The sequence below is a fragment of the Benincasa hispida genome, chromosome 3 (genome assembly GCF_009727055.1).
Source record: "Benincasa hispida cultivar B227 chromosome 3, ASM972705v1, whole genome shotgun sequence".
NCBI classification, from domain to species: domain Eukaryota; kingdom Viridiplantae; phylum Streptophyta; class Magnoliopsida; order Cucurbitales; family Cucurbitaceae; genus Benincasa; species Benincasa hispida.
Window position 1 is genome coordinate 42,045,635 of NC_052351.1, and position 16,208 is coordinate 42,061,842.

The 16,208-nt window shown below is 33.0% G+C and overlaps 1 protein-coding gene across 1 annotated transcript; it reads right to left on the minus strand.

The window, feature by feature from the left end:
- Positions 1-13,909: 13,909 nt before the first annotated feature.
- Positions 13,910-15,933, minus strand: LOC120072964 (alkane hydroxylase MAH1-like). Its single transcript, XM_039025505.1, has one exon. The coding sequence runs from the start codon at positions 15,698-15,700 to the stop codon at positions 14,171-14,173; it is 1,530 nt and encodes a 509-aa protein (XP_038881433.1). The 5' UTR covers positions 15,701-15,933; the 3' UTR covers positions 13,910-14,170.
- Between the last annotated feature and the right edge of the window lie 275 nt (positions 15,934-16,208).

Below are 16,208 nucleotides of genomic sequence, written 5' to 3' on the forward strand. Positions count from 1 at the left end.
ATCTGGAGATAAGGCATTGAACTATGAGTAATATGAGGCTTTAAGTTGAATATAAAATTATAGGTTCAAAAGAGGAGGCCGAGAAGATCAAGGAACTTCTAAAGAGGAAGATTCCTATCTTTACCAAGGTGAGTGGTATTTTTCTTTAAGTCTTAAGCATATATTTTAGAGTAAATTGTATATGCTTATGTTCTGAATGAGTAAATAGCATGAAAATGAGAATATATGATCGGGATGGTCAAGGGGTCAATAGACCTAGTTTTTGAGCCCAAATGGAACCTCACGAGATGGTCAGGGGACCGAGAGGTCTAGTTCCTGAGCCTATGGGAGGAACCTCGTATGGATGGTAAGAGAGCCGACGGGCCTAGCTTTTGAGCCCATAAGCGGGGAGCTATGTGTACATAGGGAACAAAGGAAAACGCAAGAGAGTAAACGTTTATGATTAGTAACAGTTAACTATCTACTGTGCATGTAGATAGGAGTTGAGACCAGACTCATTCAAAGTGGAGTTTTTAGTATTAACCTCGTATATATGATATGCTTGTTATTATGAGTTGAAATAGACCCCAGAAGTTGCTTACCACTCACTAAGCTTTGTGAAGCTCATTCTTTTCTTTCATGTTTTCCTCCCAGGTAGCGAAAGGTGAGGAGTTCCAAGGTGCTACTAAGGTTAAGATATGCCACAAGCCACAGTTACACTTCCGATGTTTTAGAGTTGTTGATGTAAATGTTGTAGTTAAGTCTTGGAGTTGTATAAATATTACATTGTTGTAATAAAATGGACCTATTCGACCAATTGTTATTTATCTCCTTGACTTAAAGTTTACTGAGAGTAAAGAGGTTTACATGGGCAGTAGGTATCACGAAAGGGTGGTATCTGCGGTCCCTCAGGCCTCCCCTCGAGCTCAGGAGATGGGCTCGAGGTGGGGTGTGACAATTTGCCCAGTTGACATCGCGTTGTGCCTTGGATCATTGCTAGTGAGTTCTTGGTTTTTTGTCTTTTCTTTCTCAATTGGTCTCTCTCTCTTGATCGATTCTCTCTCTTTTAGATCATTTCCCCTCAGTTTGTCTCCTTCCTCTGCACATAATTGCACTCCTAGGCTTTGTTGGACACTGGTACAGCCGGGTCTTCCTCCTTCCATTGATAATGTTACTTTTCCATTGTGGGTATCGTCGAAATTTTTGAGTTTTCCAATTTATTTTGTTCATATTTTGGTTTATAAAACATCTAGTTATATCTAGTTGTGAGAATGCAAATTTTAGGGTTTGAATTATTTTAATGAGATTATATTATGTTGTTATCTTAGCCTCTGTATGTCAGAAATCTTTGGAATTATTGGTTGTGAAATGGTTGTTTGCAAGTGTTATCTAATTTTATATAAGGGATTCAATACGAAAATAATTGATAGCTGATTTTGTGACTATTCGTTTGAGAAAATTGATACATTTTGTCAGTTATGTGATGTTGATATGTGTGCGTGTGTGTGTTCCTACTGAGCAAATTACTGAAGTTACTTATTTCAACGATGGGTTTGACATTGTTCACTTAGCCCTGTGCGAATGGAACTTTTGAGTTGTGTTGATGGTTTGCATGTATTAGATAATTTTTTCAGCTTAGTCTTTTGGCTTCAAGGAAATAATGCAAGGTTAGAGATGTTATTTGTACAAAAAGGTTATTATTAACCTAACACTATTGATAATGATCGAGTAGAGTGTCTCACTATTGAGTTCTCCTTTGTTCTAGTTTGCACCCGTTTGCTTTGGTTGTTCTTCCCAAAGCAAACAAGTGTCTATCGTTGTTTCTTTATTTATCTCTTATTTTTGTTAACTTTTTGCGAACTCATAACCAAACATGCTTAGAATGATGACTAATTCTTATCTTGTGGAGGCCTCTACATATATGTTTAGGAGGATTAGAACAACAAGTGGTGTTGGTTTCTTTGGGCAAATTCATTTGTAATACCTAAAGGCAAGTGGGTGTGGAGGTAGATTCTAATATGCCTGATTTGGTGATGCTAGGTATGTATTTAATAATGAAATTGTATCTATTAGATGTGATTAACAAGTTATTGAATTTTGGTAGGAACAATTTGATATAGTCACAAATTTGAGTTCATGGTTAGTGTTTGTTACTTTTTATCTCCACTTACGTATGATAGTTTATGGATTTTAAATGTTGAATTTAACTAAATTTGTAATTGAAGGGTCAAATTCAAATTTCATTGTTTTATGAGTAGCAGGATTGCATTGATTAGACTATTTTCTTTCAACGTATGTATAAGTTTGGATATTGGTGCTCCAATGTTTATTATGAATATCTCATTTTAATTTTAAGACACCTATGTGGTATATTAGCTGGTTTTTGTATTTTTTTTTCTACTTTTTTAATATCCTTCCAATTGTCTATCCCTTAACCGAAACATTTATAGAGTAAAGAATTTGTTTTAGAACTCAAATACATGGAAATTTAATATTCATTTCATTAGTATAAGTTGCTCCATAATTTATACATTCATTGCTTATCTTCTTTTGAATCAATGTTTTATGCATTCATTTACTAGTATAAATTTTTGTACATTATGGTTTTGTTCATCTAAAAAATGGATATTCATCAATCTTAGTAGAAATTTTAGTTATAAGAAATATATGATAACTTGTACATTTCGACACAATTAGAAATCAGGACTAAAGTTAAGGTAGGCTTACTTGTATACTTATTTTCCATCTCATTTTTCACCCATTATGACAAGTAAGAGCAAGTGAATGCATACAGAAATCAGGACTCAGATTAAGCAGACCATGATCTTTTATAACTTTCTAATATAGCGTTTCATGAAATAAGCTATAATAGGTGACGGGAAATAAATTTTGATTTTTAGATATAGGGTGCATTTTTTGTTTTGGTTCTCAAAATGATTCGTGGGTGACTGTTCGTTTTAAAATGCTTTGTTAAATGTTTTTTTGGTTTCGATTCTCAAAATGCTTTAGTATTCATCGTCCAAAAAGGTTGGGTTTTTAAATGAAATTTGGCTTTTAACTTTGGAAGATGATACAAGCTTGACATGATATGCCCTTCATTCTGTTAGATAATTTTTTTTTTTCACTTACCATTTAGTCAATTTTAATTTAAGAATTTCATAGTTGGGTTTATTTCGCTTTTCTTTAGGGATGGGAAAAAAGGATATATTATTCCTCCAGATTCATTGTTTAACTTTTTTCTCTGATTGAAGATCAATTTCTTATTTGCTTGCCAAATAACTCTCGTATTCATTTTTTGCATATAGGAATTTGTTGCACATTTTTTCTTGTCTATATAATTTGATACTTAGTGCTAACATCTATCTCTTTTATAAGATTTTAATGTGTCATAAGCTCACGAAGGTGGCTCCAGAATGTATCAAAGTGTACTACAAATGTGGATTGGTGAAGAATATATTACATGGTGAATCATCAAAAGCTTCTGTTTCAAACAATGTTTGAGCTGGTAGATAGTTGGTATCTTCTTCAAAATATCTAACTACTCTAGTTTCTAACTTGCATTTCCTTGGACATTTTCTGGTAGTAGAGAAGGCTAATTAAGTTTCATTGGAGTGTTGAATTATTAACATTTGGTTGATGAACTTGAGAGTTCATTTGAGATTAATATTGATGTATTTTCACATTGAATTTGACGTTAGTGTAGGGGTGGGTAAATGGATAATAAAGTTCATTAGTTAAGTTTTGGTTGATTAAGTTTGATAAATTTGCTTAATTTAGTTCTTTTGTTTATAAGTGTTAATATTAGGTTCAATACTTTTGAGTGTTGGATGTTGGGATTCTTTTAATCTTGAATTTGAGATCTTGAAACTTGTAGAAAGAGTATTGAGTGTCCATTCATTTAGTTTCCATTTTATGTACTACTTCATCTCTCAGTTTTTATGTATCAATAGTTTATTGAATTCTATTTTTTATTCAACTTGGCTTTATTTGATGTTATTTTAGTCTATATTTTTTAAGTGGTTTTGTGGTTAAAGTGACACCTAGACATTTTTTAGGTGACTTTGAAAGAAAATGACTTTTAGACACGTTTTAGGTTGTTTTGAGAGTCAAATTATGACTTGACACTTTTTAGGAACTTCTTTTATTACTTTGATAGTAAAATGACATTTAAGTGCTTTTTAAAATGTTTTAAAAATGATATAGTATCACTTAGGTACTATTTGGGTGGTTTTGTTAGTCATTTACTGTGGAGGTTCAAGCTCATGGTCAGTAACTAAATTGATGTATACATGAAGCAAAATATAGACTTTAGGATATTGGTATGGGTTGTCATTTAAATTAAATTACATCAACAAACTGATATGATTAGGATGAGAACGAGGGAGAGTTGTGAGGCATTACAACTTAATGAAAGCCATAACTGTTGGGCTTGCACACTTGATATTCTTGAATAATAAAAACCCAAATGATGAAGCTGACCCTTTTTGCTGATCCAACCGTGATCAACCCAAGTTGTTTTGCCCCAAATTAATTTGGTTGGAAGAAAACTTGATTTTGTTTGCTCCACGATTTTCCAGCTGATGTGCAACACGTAGAATAATCCACTATCTTCTGCCTGATGGAAGGAAATGCTTTCTGCTCTGATGGAAAATTCTTTTCAAACAAATTACTTTCTTTCTCTCTCACATTCTCTCTACTATTTGTAGAAAAACTTTTTCTAACCCTTTTCTCTCTGATTATTTTCGTGTGATTGCCAAAAGAATGAAGAAGAAGACGAACATGCAATCATGTAATGAGAAAGAAGAGAAAGAGATCTACACGATGATATACGTGGTTCGACAATACAGTGCCTACATCCACGGGAAGAAGAAGAATTTTATTCAAGAGCTAAGTCACACTTTTCTTTACAAATCTTGTAGCTTTCTTGTAAGCTTCTGTAAGATTGTTTCTACAAATTGTAAATGGTGTATATTTATACATTTTGTCTGATACAAGTAGTTACATAACAAATTGTAAAGAAAAATGTAAAAGGCTATTGAATAATCAATTGTATGCTTGAGCTTATTTTACTTCAAATCTCCCCCTTAAGCTCAACATGCAAGCTCTTCTCCTTCCAGATTTGACATGTCTTCACCCTTTTTCAAGAAGCTAGAAGCCGATCTGACCAAGACAGTTCACAAGCTTGAGCTTTGAAATTGGTTTGGTAAGCATATCAGCAGCATTCTTGCTGGTATGAACCTTTAAAACTTCGACTTCACCTTTTTCTATTTTGTCCTTTACAAAGTTATGTTTAATATCTATGCGTTTGGTCCTTGAGTGATATTGAGAGTTTTTGGAAAGATGAGTGACACTTTGGTTATCACAGTAGATGTTTACTATTGTTTGATTGATATCAAAATCCTTCATCAACCCTTTTAACCACAATGCTTCTGATAAAGCCATGTATTCTGCTTCAATAGTTGATAGGGCTGTGATTGACTGAAGATTTGCTTTCCAACATAATAAATTTGGACCATATGAGAATAGATAACCTGTTAATGATCTTCCTTTGTCTTGGTCACCTGCAAAATCTGAATCAACATATCCATATAGCTCTAATTCTGTTTCTTTTGTACTTTGATATGTTAATTTTGATTGTTTAGACCATATTAAGTATCTAAATATCCATTTTGTTGCTTCCCAGTGCCTTTTTCCAGGGTTAGACATGTATCTACTAACAAGACTAGTACAGTAGGATAGTCTAGTAGATATCATTAGATACATTAGACTACCTACTACTTGGTTGTAAGGAATTAATTGCATTTGAGTCAAATGTTCTATGTCTATTTCCTTTGGTGAGTTTTCTCTGAAGAAAGTTTAAAATGACTAGCAATAGATATAGTGACAGGTTTAACATTAGACATTTAAATCTGTTAATAACCTTTTCACAATAGTTTAATTGACTAATGGTGAGGATAGATGAAGCCCTGTCTCTACTTATTTCAATCCCAAAAATCTTTTTAGACTATCCCAAGTCCTTCATGTCAAACTCTTTCTTTAGGAGATCTTTGACATGTTTTAAATCCTCCTTAGATTTCCCAGCTAATAACATATCATCAACATAGAGTAGTAGATAAACTTTGTCCTTATAGGTTGTTGAATTAACATAAGAACAAATGTCATAGGTACTTCTTTGAAACCCAATACTCTTTATGTAATCATTAAATCTTCTGTACCAGCATCTAGGGGATTGTTTAAGACTATAAATAGATTTGTTTAGGAGACCTTAAAGGTCTTCCTTCCCTCTTTCTTCAAACCTTTTAGGTTGAACCATATAGATAACCTCTTCTAGATTTCCATGAAGGAAGGCTATTTTAACATCTAGTTGATCTAGTTCAAGGTTATACTGAGCAACTAGAGATAATAGAAGTCTAATAGAAGTTTGTTTTACTACTAGTGAAAAATTTTCAGAATAGTCTATGCCTTCCCTTTGGGTAAACCCCTTAGCCACTATCCTAACCTTGTACTTAGGCTTTTCTTCTTTGGTAGAACCCTCCTTTAGTTTATATATCCACTTAGAAGCTATAGGCTTGCATCCTTTAGGAAGAGGGGTTAGGGTCCAAGTGTTATTGATAGTGAGTGATTCCATTTCTTCACACATAGCTTGAATCCAAGACCTAGCATTAGGGCAGTTCACTGCCTCTTCAAAAGTAGCAGGTTCTTGGCATTAGGAGCTATTGTGGCATTTAGAACTAGGTTCATGTAATTAGTTTCAGTATACCTAGTTGGAGGAACTATGACTCTTCTTTGTCTATCCCTAGCCAATGAATACTAACTTAAATTAGGTAGAGATTCAGTATTCTCAGTAGACTCACTTGAGTTTTCCTCTTCTTCTTCTTCAGATTCATTAGGAGAGTTATGACTAGTGGAAGAATCTTTAGGTGTCTCCACCTCAATCCTAGTAGTACTAGGACCTTTAGAAACTTCACAAGTTGTCTTTTCTTTTTGAATAAACATCTCTTTTTCTCTAAAAGTGACATCCCTGCTTACAACAAATCTTTTCTCAATAGGATTCCACATCTTAAAGCCTTTAACACCTTCTGAAAACCCAACAAACATACACTTCACTGCCCTAGACTTTAGTTTCCCCTGACTTTGGTGAATATAGCCAACACATCCAAATACCCTTAGATTTTCTAGGTTAGGTAGATGTTTTGTCCATTTTTCTTCAGAAGTTAGGAAGGTTAGGGATGAATGAGGACACCTATTTAAGGTGAAAACAGTGTAGCTTGCTGCCTTAGCCCAATACCTTTCACTAAGAATTGCATCTGAAAGAAGACATCTAACCCTTTCCATGATTATTCTATTAAGTCCTTAAGCAACTCCATTTTGTTGAGGAGTGAATCTAACAGTCTTATGTCTAGTTATTCCTGTTTCTTTACAGAACTTATTAAACTCTTCACTATAGAATTCCAGTCCATTATTAGTTCTTAGTTATTTAATTTCTTTAGAAGTTTGCTTCTCTATCATGAGTTTCCACTCCTTAAACTTATCAAACACTTAGTCTTTAGTTTTAAGGAAGTAAACCTAACTTTTCCTAGAGAAGTCATCAGTAAAAAGAGAGTAAATACCTTGAGCCACTTAGGCTAGGTGTAGGAGCTGAACCCCATAGGTCTGAGTGAATATAATCTAGGATAGCTTTTATGGTGTGTTGTGCTTTAGTGAAACTTTGCCTTGTGGCCTTTCCTAAAATACAGTGTTCACAAAAAGTTAGATTTTCTGAGAGACCTTTAGGTAGAATCCTTTGTTTAGATAAGACTTCTAGGCCTTTAGCACTAATGTGAGACAATCTCTTGTGCCAAACATCAGCCTCTATGATCTCATTTGTGGTGGCAACATATGCCCCTGACATCATTTCAACTCCTTTGACCACAAATAAATCATTTATCTTTTCCCCAACTAGTATTACCTTAGAATCTTTTAGCACCTCAAGGGTTCCTCCTTTACCCCTGTATTCATACCCAATTGCATCAAGCATTCCTAAGAAAATTAGGTTTCTCTTAAGAAGTGGAACATATCTCACATTTTTAAGAAGTTTAATAGTTCCATCCTTAAATTTCATAGAAACAGAGTCAATGCCTTCTATCCTACAGCCTTGGTTGTTTCCCATATAAACCATTTCTCTTTCAATTTCTTTAAAGGTGTTGAACCATAGTCTCATTGAGGTCATGTGATAGGTGCATCCAGAATCTAGACCTAATCATGTTTTCCTAGAGGATTTACATGGTTGGATTTGTCTAAGATTGAGGCTAAAGCATATGAGTAGATAAAAGAACCTTCTACCACAGAAGCTTTGGGCTGTTTACCTTTAGAGTCTTTTTCTTTCTTTTAGTTCTTCCTTTTAAGATTAAAACAGTCTTTGATTAAATGTCATTTCTTTTTGCAATTTTTACATTTTAATTTCTGTTTAGGCTTGTTTTCTTCTGAATTATGTGATTTTCTGTCATTTGAGTGATTTGATTTGATGTTTCCTTTAGCAAATAACCACTAGAATGATCCTTTTTGTCAGTTTGTAACTCTAGCTCTCTAGTTCTTAGGGTTGATATTATAGTATCAGTACTTATACTATCCCTTCCATATTTGAGAGCATTTTTAATCTCCCTATAGGGTTCATGCAAAGAATTAAGAAGCACATAGGCCTCATTTTCATCCCCAAGTTTTTCTCCTAAGGTTTTAAATTCAGCAACAATTTTCTTGAATTCATCTAAATTATCTGTCAAAGATTTTGATGAATCCATTTTAAATGTAAAGAATTTCTTCCTAACGTACACTTTACTAGGAAGATCTTTGGTAGCATATAATTCTTCCAGTTTAGTCAATATCCTATAGGTTGTTTTTTGATCTAAAACTTGTCTTAAAACACTATCATTAAGGTTTAGGACCAACATAATATAAGCTACCAGCTCCCAACCTTCTTTTTCTTGAGCTGTCACTAAGTCTGAGAGAGTTGATCGGTCAAGGAGAGCTCTGTGAGCCTTCCGTTGGCCGAGAATTACTTTGATTCTGGCCTTCTATAGGCCAAAATCTCCTTTGCTATCAAACTTTTCTACTTCGAATCTTGCTACTGACATCTTCGAGTGAAAAACTTGAATCTTCAAGAACTGCAATGTTGTAAGTCTTTTGCTTTGATACCACTTTGTGGGCCTGCGTATTTGATATTCTTGAATAATAAAAGCCCAAATGATGAAGCTGGCCCTTTTTGCTGATCCAACCGTGATCAACCCAAGTTGTTTTGCCCCAAATTTGGTTGGTAGAAAACTTGGTTCTGCTTGTTCCACGATCTTCCAGCTAATGTGCAACACGTGGAATAATCCACTATCTTCTGCCTGATCAAAGGAAATGCTTTCTGCTCTGATGGAAAATTATTTTCAGACAAATTACTTTCTTTCTCTCTTACGTTCTCTCTACTGTTTGCAGAAAAACTTTTGCTAACCCTTTTCTCTCTGATTATTTTTGTGTGATCGTCGAGAGAATGAAGAAGAAGAAGAACATGCAATCTTTTATGAGAAAGAAGAGAAAGAGATCTACACGATGATATACGTGGTTTGGCAATACAATGCCTACATCCATGGGAAGGAGAAGAATTTTATTCAAGAGCTAAGTCATTTTTCTTTACAGATCTTGTAGCTTTCTTGTAAGCTTCTGTAAGATTGTTTCTACAAATTGTAAGTGATGTATATTTATACATTTTGTCTGATACAAATAGTTACATAACAAACTGTAAAGAAAAATGTAAAAGGCTGTTGAATAATCAATTGTATACTTGAGCTTATTTTACTTCAATAACTTATAATCACTAAACAAAATAAAGCTTGAGTGTAAGAAAAACATATATAGCTCATCACTGAGTTATGTCCATTAAATTTATTGCTCTTAGGAGATTAAGATGGTATGATCGTATAACACATGGAAACGGTATTTGTCTGAATGACCCATGGTTGATATGGTAAAACTCTCATTCAACAACTTCCTTAGTGGATTGTTTGATTTGTTTTGATGAATTTAGTTGTCATGTTATTAACTTTAAGTTCTAGTTTAGTTTTATCTATGTAATTCATTTTCAAAAGTTATCTCTGTTTTGGTTTCTTTCTTTCACCTCTTTGGTGTGTGTATATATATATATATTATTTTAACTTTCTCTTAAAAAAAAAAAACCAACGTTATCTAGTTATTACATATATTGGAATGATCAAACTAATGTTGGAAGTTGTTTGGCTTTTATGGATGCAGTAAAATAACTGAAATGTCAAGGTTAGTTATTGTTTATTGCGTTTATAGCATTTTTTAGAGACTGTTAAACATACTGTCATTTTTATGAGACTTGGATTGCCCTCTATAAAAGCTCTATAACTTTCCTTGTTTTTTTTTTTTTTTTTAATTTATTAATCTTAATGGGTTATTTCCTTTACGACCACCTGTTAGGTAGTTTAGGCTTGGAGATTTATCATCTCCTTGACTTCAGGTCTTATTTTGTTCTGTGACGTTTGATTTAGTTATTAATCTTTCGTTCTTATTTTGTAATTAGAGGATGACATATTGAGTGAAACTTGAAGTGATTATTACATGTTGTATTGTTTGTGATGAAAGTCTTTTAATAGTTTTCTTAATTACAGGTTGTATTGCTTATAATGAAGCCTTGTAAATTTCAATGTCGATTTCACCTCAAGGAACAACTTCACTAAATTTGTTCCCATTGTTTGACTCAAATCAACTCATGACCCCACTTTCACTTCATCCAATTCAACAATTTCAAGCTCTTTATCCATAATCTTGATCTAGTTTGACTCAAAGACAAAAGCTCAATTCCATGATGTCATAATCTTGAAAGCCTTGTACATTTTGTATTTTATGAACCTATATAGTTACAAATTATATTTGGTATACTTTTATTATTGGATAATTTTTTTTTTTAAATTTTGGAATGAACAAATGAATTACAAAATTTCAAATATAAAAGGAAGTCATGGTATTTGTTGCATTATCAAGTATTTTATGTGTTCATTTAGGTAAAAATAAGCACTTATAATGTAAATGGATTACGAAATTTTGATGTATAAAGCTATATATATTAAGAAAAGGTTATTTTATATTAAAGATAATATTAAGAATAAGCTATCATACATTAAAGATAGCCTTAATAACTAAAGCTATAAGATGTTTCCATAGCAAGGTATACATGCTATATCTTCTTACTCTCTTATAGCATCTGATATAGTCATACAAAAGCGCTATAGAAAGTCCCAGACTTTTAATAACTTGGGCTGTCATAATCTTCGAAAAAGGCTATAAAAGGTCTATCACAGCTTTTATCGTTAGTTATTATATCCGTTATTTCTTGTAGTGTGACTTTCTATCTCTAGCTTTATATCTTCTTTTTACTATAGTTGTTTATATTGTGTAAAATGTTGAAAAACTCATCTTATCAATATGAATGCATTTGTAGTTTATTAATAATCTATCTCTTCATCTTTATCCATGAGTAACTAATTTCTGTATGAGTTGAGAATCACTACAACTAACATGAACTAAGTAAAGTCTGATCATGTGTTCAACGTGTTTTATGCATGCTTTGTAAGCTATTTGAATTAGTTGAAAAATTGCTTTAAATAGAATGAATCTATGCTTGAAAAAGTAAATGAGTTAGACTGCATAAAATAAGAAGAAATTACCTTTAGAAATAAAGAAATGTATCTTGCATTAAAAGCTCATCACATGCTTCCTAGAAATATGACAATGTGGCCAAATATACTGAGAAGTGTAGTCATGATTTGCGAGAAATTTACTTGGACGCATGGTTTGTATATTTACTTAGGGAATGTTAGTGAATATGTGCCTCAACCCTAATTCATGACTTGAAAAACTCCATCGCATTGCATAAGCTGCTTCCATTACCATTGTGATTTCCAACTTATTCATTATCTTTCATTTCAACAATTAGGAACATAAACTCATCGCCTTTATTTAACAACAAATTAGCGTCAAGATCGAAACAATAGTGTCATCACATCAATAGCAAGAAATTTGTATGTTCGATTCTGGACTCACTAGGTGCCTAGTTAAATTTACACACTTGGATTTAGTTAGGCAAAACAATGCGTTTTTTAATACATCATAGAGTATTTAACCATCGCACATATCAAAACGCATTAGATATATCGATAAAATATTGATATTGATTGATATTTCTATAAGTCACAAAATTTTATAAAATTTATTTAGATTAATAATTAAGTTGTTTTTACTATTAAACTAGGTTATGGATATCGTTGTTAGTAGTCATATTTATATTAGACTCTTAATAGATGGCATGTTCTATATTTTATGAGCATTCATAAAGGACGTTAGAGATATCCATGAATATTTAATATTCATCTCTATCTATACATCAAAAATTAAGGTAAAAAATAAAATGAAAATGAAAAACTACGTTCAACTTCAAACGTTGCAATTGAAGAAGGAAAAAAACAGTAGATGAGGGGAAATCGGGAAGAGGAAGAGAGCAAAAAGAATTAAGGGTTAGAAGTTGTTTCTTTCGTGTGAATCCAAGATATATTTCCACGGAGTGGGCATCTAGCTTACTGCATTTGTTTTGTGGTAATGTATGATATTTGGGCATCTAGAGAATTTCAAGCATCCTAGGATGCCCAAACAAGGGTATCTCAGGAGTTTTGAATGCCCTCCTAAAACATGGGTTTCTGGATTCTTGTGTTGAGAGCATTCTCCTTTTACCTTTTTAACCCTCCTATTTTTGCGCGCGCGCACACACACACACATTATTTGCTAGGAAAGATGCTCAGTCTCGAACAAAGCCAACCCTAGCCAAATAGGAAACCGGACAAATTATTTGGCATGTTAAGTTACCTAATTATTGTAAAGCAACTCCAAAACCTAAGAGAACAACTTAGATCAACTTTCTCCATAAATACACCATTATGGTTCCATTGAGGTATCTAAGAACTTCTGACTTCTTCTTCATTTTTTAGTTTCCTTACTGACTTACATATCAGAGCCATTTTTCTTTGTTTCATAGGTTCTCTCTTCCCTAAATTACAAATTTACCGTTGATGTCATATGAAGGTTAAGTGTGTTTTTCTTTGACTAAAATTTAGCATCAACGCTCTTCTTTATTTTAATTTTATAACTAAAATAAATGTGAACTATGTGTTTTACTCTGTTTGATTATATTGGTAGTTGTTTTTTAAAAAGATATTCAAATTAATTTTATAAAAAATCTTAAATTAATATTATCATTTTGGTGAAAAAAATAACAAATAAAATTAAGAAAACTATAGTAATTTAAAAGAAAATTCAAATTAATAAAAACAAATATATCACAAAAGTTCAAGCTATATTAAATTAATTGTAAACTAATAAATAGTCGTAAAGTAATTTTTGGAATATTATGTAAATTTAAGATATTCTCTAGGAGAAATTCTACAAAACAAGCATAATTATTCAAGTATTCTCGGATATCTTCAAAAACATTTCTACAAAACAAATATGGTTATTTAAGAATGTCGAACATCTATAATTCCATAAATTTATTATTTCAAACATCTAAAGAATCCTATTATCAACATTTTCAAAAAAAACAAATTACCCTAAAGGTATTCTGGCATCTTTGGTTCACGATGACATAAGGAAGGAGACCAAATTCTTAAGTTTCAAAAAGTATGGTAAAATCCATTTTAGACCCTTTTTTGTGCTTCTATACAATAATTATCTCATTATGTGGAAGTGCTCTTTATTCACTTTGTAGGCTCCAAATTTTGTTTATCTGTACTAATAGCTCATTGGGAATGTTCAAATGACATTTGACCTACAATTTTATAACTTATGTTGTATGATTTGTTGCAAGGGAAATTATAAAATTACCCCATTGTGGGATCGATTATGTAATTTTACTTTATAATGTAACATTAATTTTCTTTTAATTTAAAAAATTACATTTCAGACCAGAAGTAAAAACTGAAACATGACTTCCAATACTTCACCTAATTAAACCATGTCTAAATCAACCAAGTACACACAACAACGTCAAACAATGTCAAAGAAAAGGCAACACTACAATTCTCACGTTTCCTTTTATTCTTGACCAATTTACCAACAGTATACTAGAAATTTGTAATTCCTTTACCTGTTTTCATTTCTTTCAAGTCCATCTCTTTGTAACCTTGACCTTGAATCCATGCTTCATATGAAGAATAATGGAAGTACTTGGAATAATCTCTTGGTTTGGTTGTTGAATAATATTGTAGTTATGAATAATGGCAGCTGCAATTATTTTAACTGCCACAAAAGCCACTTGTTTCCCGAGACAAGTTCTTGGCCCAGCATTGAAGGCCAAGAATTTGTAAGATGGCACATGTTTGATTCTTCCATTTTCTGAAATCCATCTCTCTGGCTTAAACTCCATACAATCTTTTCCCCACACATCACTCATTCTTCCCAATGCATATAAAGAAATCAAAACCTTCGTATAGGGATTTATGTGGTGACCAGTTGGAAGGATATCATGTTGTACTGACACCTTGTGTTGGAGTGGGACTGGAGGATATAGTCTAAGAGTTTCACACAGAGTTCCGTGGAAGTAAACTAACTTGTCCACCTCTTCAATCGAAAATATCCGCAATTGATCACGAGCTTCATTCGGTGGAATCGTTGTTTCAAGCTCTTCTCTGATCTTTGCCAAGGCAATTGGATTATTTGAAAGACAAAAGAAAACCCAGGAGAGTGTTATACTTAGACCGTCCCTACCTGCAATCATGAAATTTAAAACAGTGTCTCTCAAAAATTTATCATCTTTGTTCATATCTATCATATATGATGTCATCAAATCAACTCCCCCTCCTCCTCCTTGCTCATCTGCCTCTTCTTTCAGTTGATTTTCCGAGGTTGCCCTTTTGGAGGCTATCATTTTGGCAATGGTTTCATCTATGATTTCCCAAGCATGTTTCATCTTCTTGGGTTGTCCAATTTGGAGTTTGTTTTGAAATTCCCATATCTTTTTAGGAAAAATGTGTCGTAGTAAGATGACTTCCTCAGCTTCATCAATGGCCTCAGAGAAAGGATGACGGACTCCAACGGATAAACTATCGAAGTCGATGCCAGTGACCAATATACAAGTTGAATCAAATGCGAGTCTCTGAAACAAATCTTGCAAATCAAACACCGACCCATTTTGACAAAGACTTTCAAGAACGGGAACAAGCCCTTCCTTCACTTTCTTCACCGTAATTTTCTGCAAGAATTGAAGATATTTCTCATCATGGACCAAGGCATAAGCGGTTTTGCGTAGCTGTTTCCAAGCATCTGAATCGGAGTTGAAAATCCCATCTCCCAAAATGTCAAAAAGGTACTTGAAATCAGGGCCTTTTGGGTATCGTTCGAAATTGACACTCAAGATGTGGTTGATATTTGAAGGGTCAGCTGTGAAAAGGAAGTCCGTATTTGAAAACCAAATGCCTCTAAATAAGAAGGTGGAACCAGCTTCTTGTAAGATTGCAGCAATGCGATCATGAGGTCTGTTGAGATGAGCAACAACAGTGGGTGTCATACCAACGATTGGCCAATTCCAAGGAATGACTCCATGGAACTTCAACCTCCTGATACGAGAGACAATGATGAAAAGAAAGAGAATGAGCAATGCAAAAAAAATGGCTGAAAAATCGGTGGAAGCCATTGGAGCTCTGCCACTCTCAATATAAACTTGATATACAGTGGAACGCTTGCATCTCCAATCTCTACCATTCTTGCATTATATATACAATTTTAATTATGGAATGAGTTTTTCCTATTAAAAAAATGTGTACGTGTTGGGGTAATTTTGTAGTAGACGACCGATGAATTGAAAACCCTAACTTTAATAACTTTTTAAATGAGAAGTTATCAGTTCAACAAATGCACACTGCTACAAGTAATAAAGAATTACAAGTATCATCTTCCAAGGGAATTATTCACACAAACAAAGAGATTTTCTTCAAGATTCCACTTTTGGTAACAAAGAAAAATTATTTGGAGATTTGGGAAAATTTGAAATGGGAATATAGAATGATGAGAAAATATGCTTCAAACATGCTCATACTTGGTTAAAAAGGAGTTGTAACCTTAACTCAAATTCAACGTTGTTGGTGAATCAAATTTAACGCCTATGACTTTCTTCTCCGAAATATTTTTAGGAGGTTAAGTCA

Coding starts and splice junctions, on each gene's coding strand:
- LOC120072964 (XM_039025505.1), bottom strand. CDS start 15,700: ATGGCTTCCACCGATTTTTCAGCCATTTTTTTTGCATTGCTCATTCTC.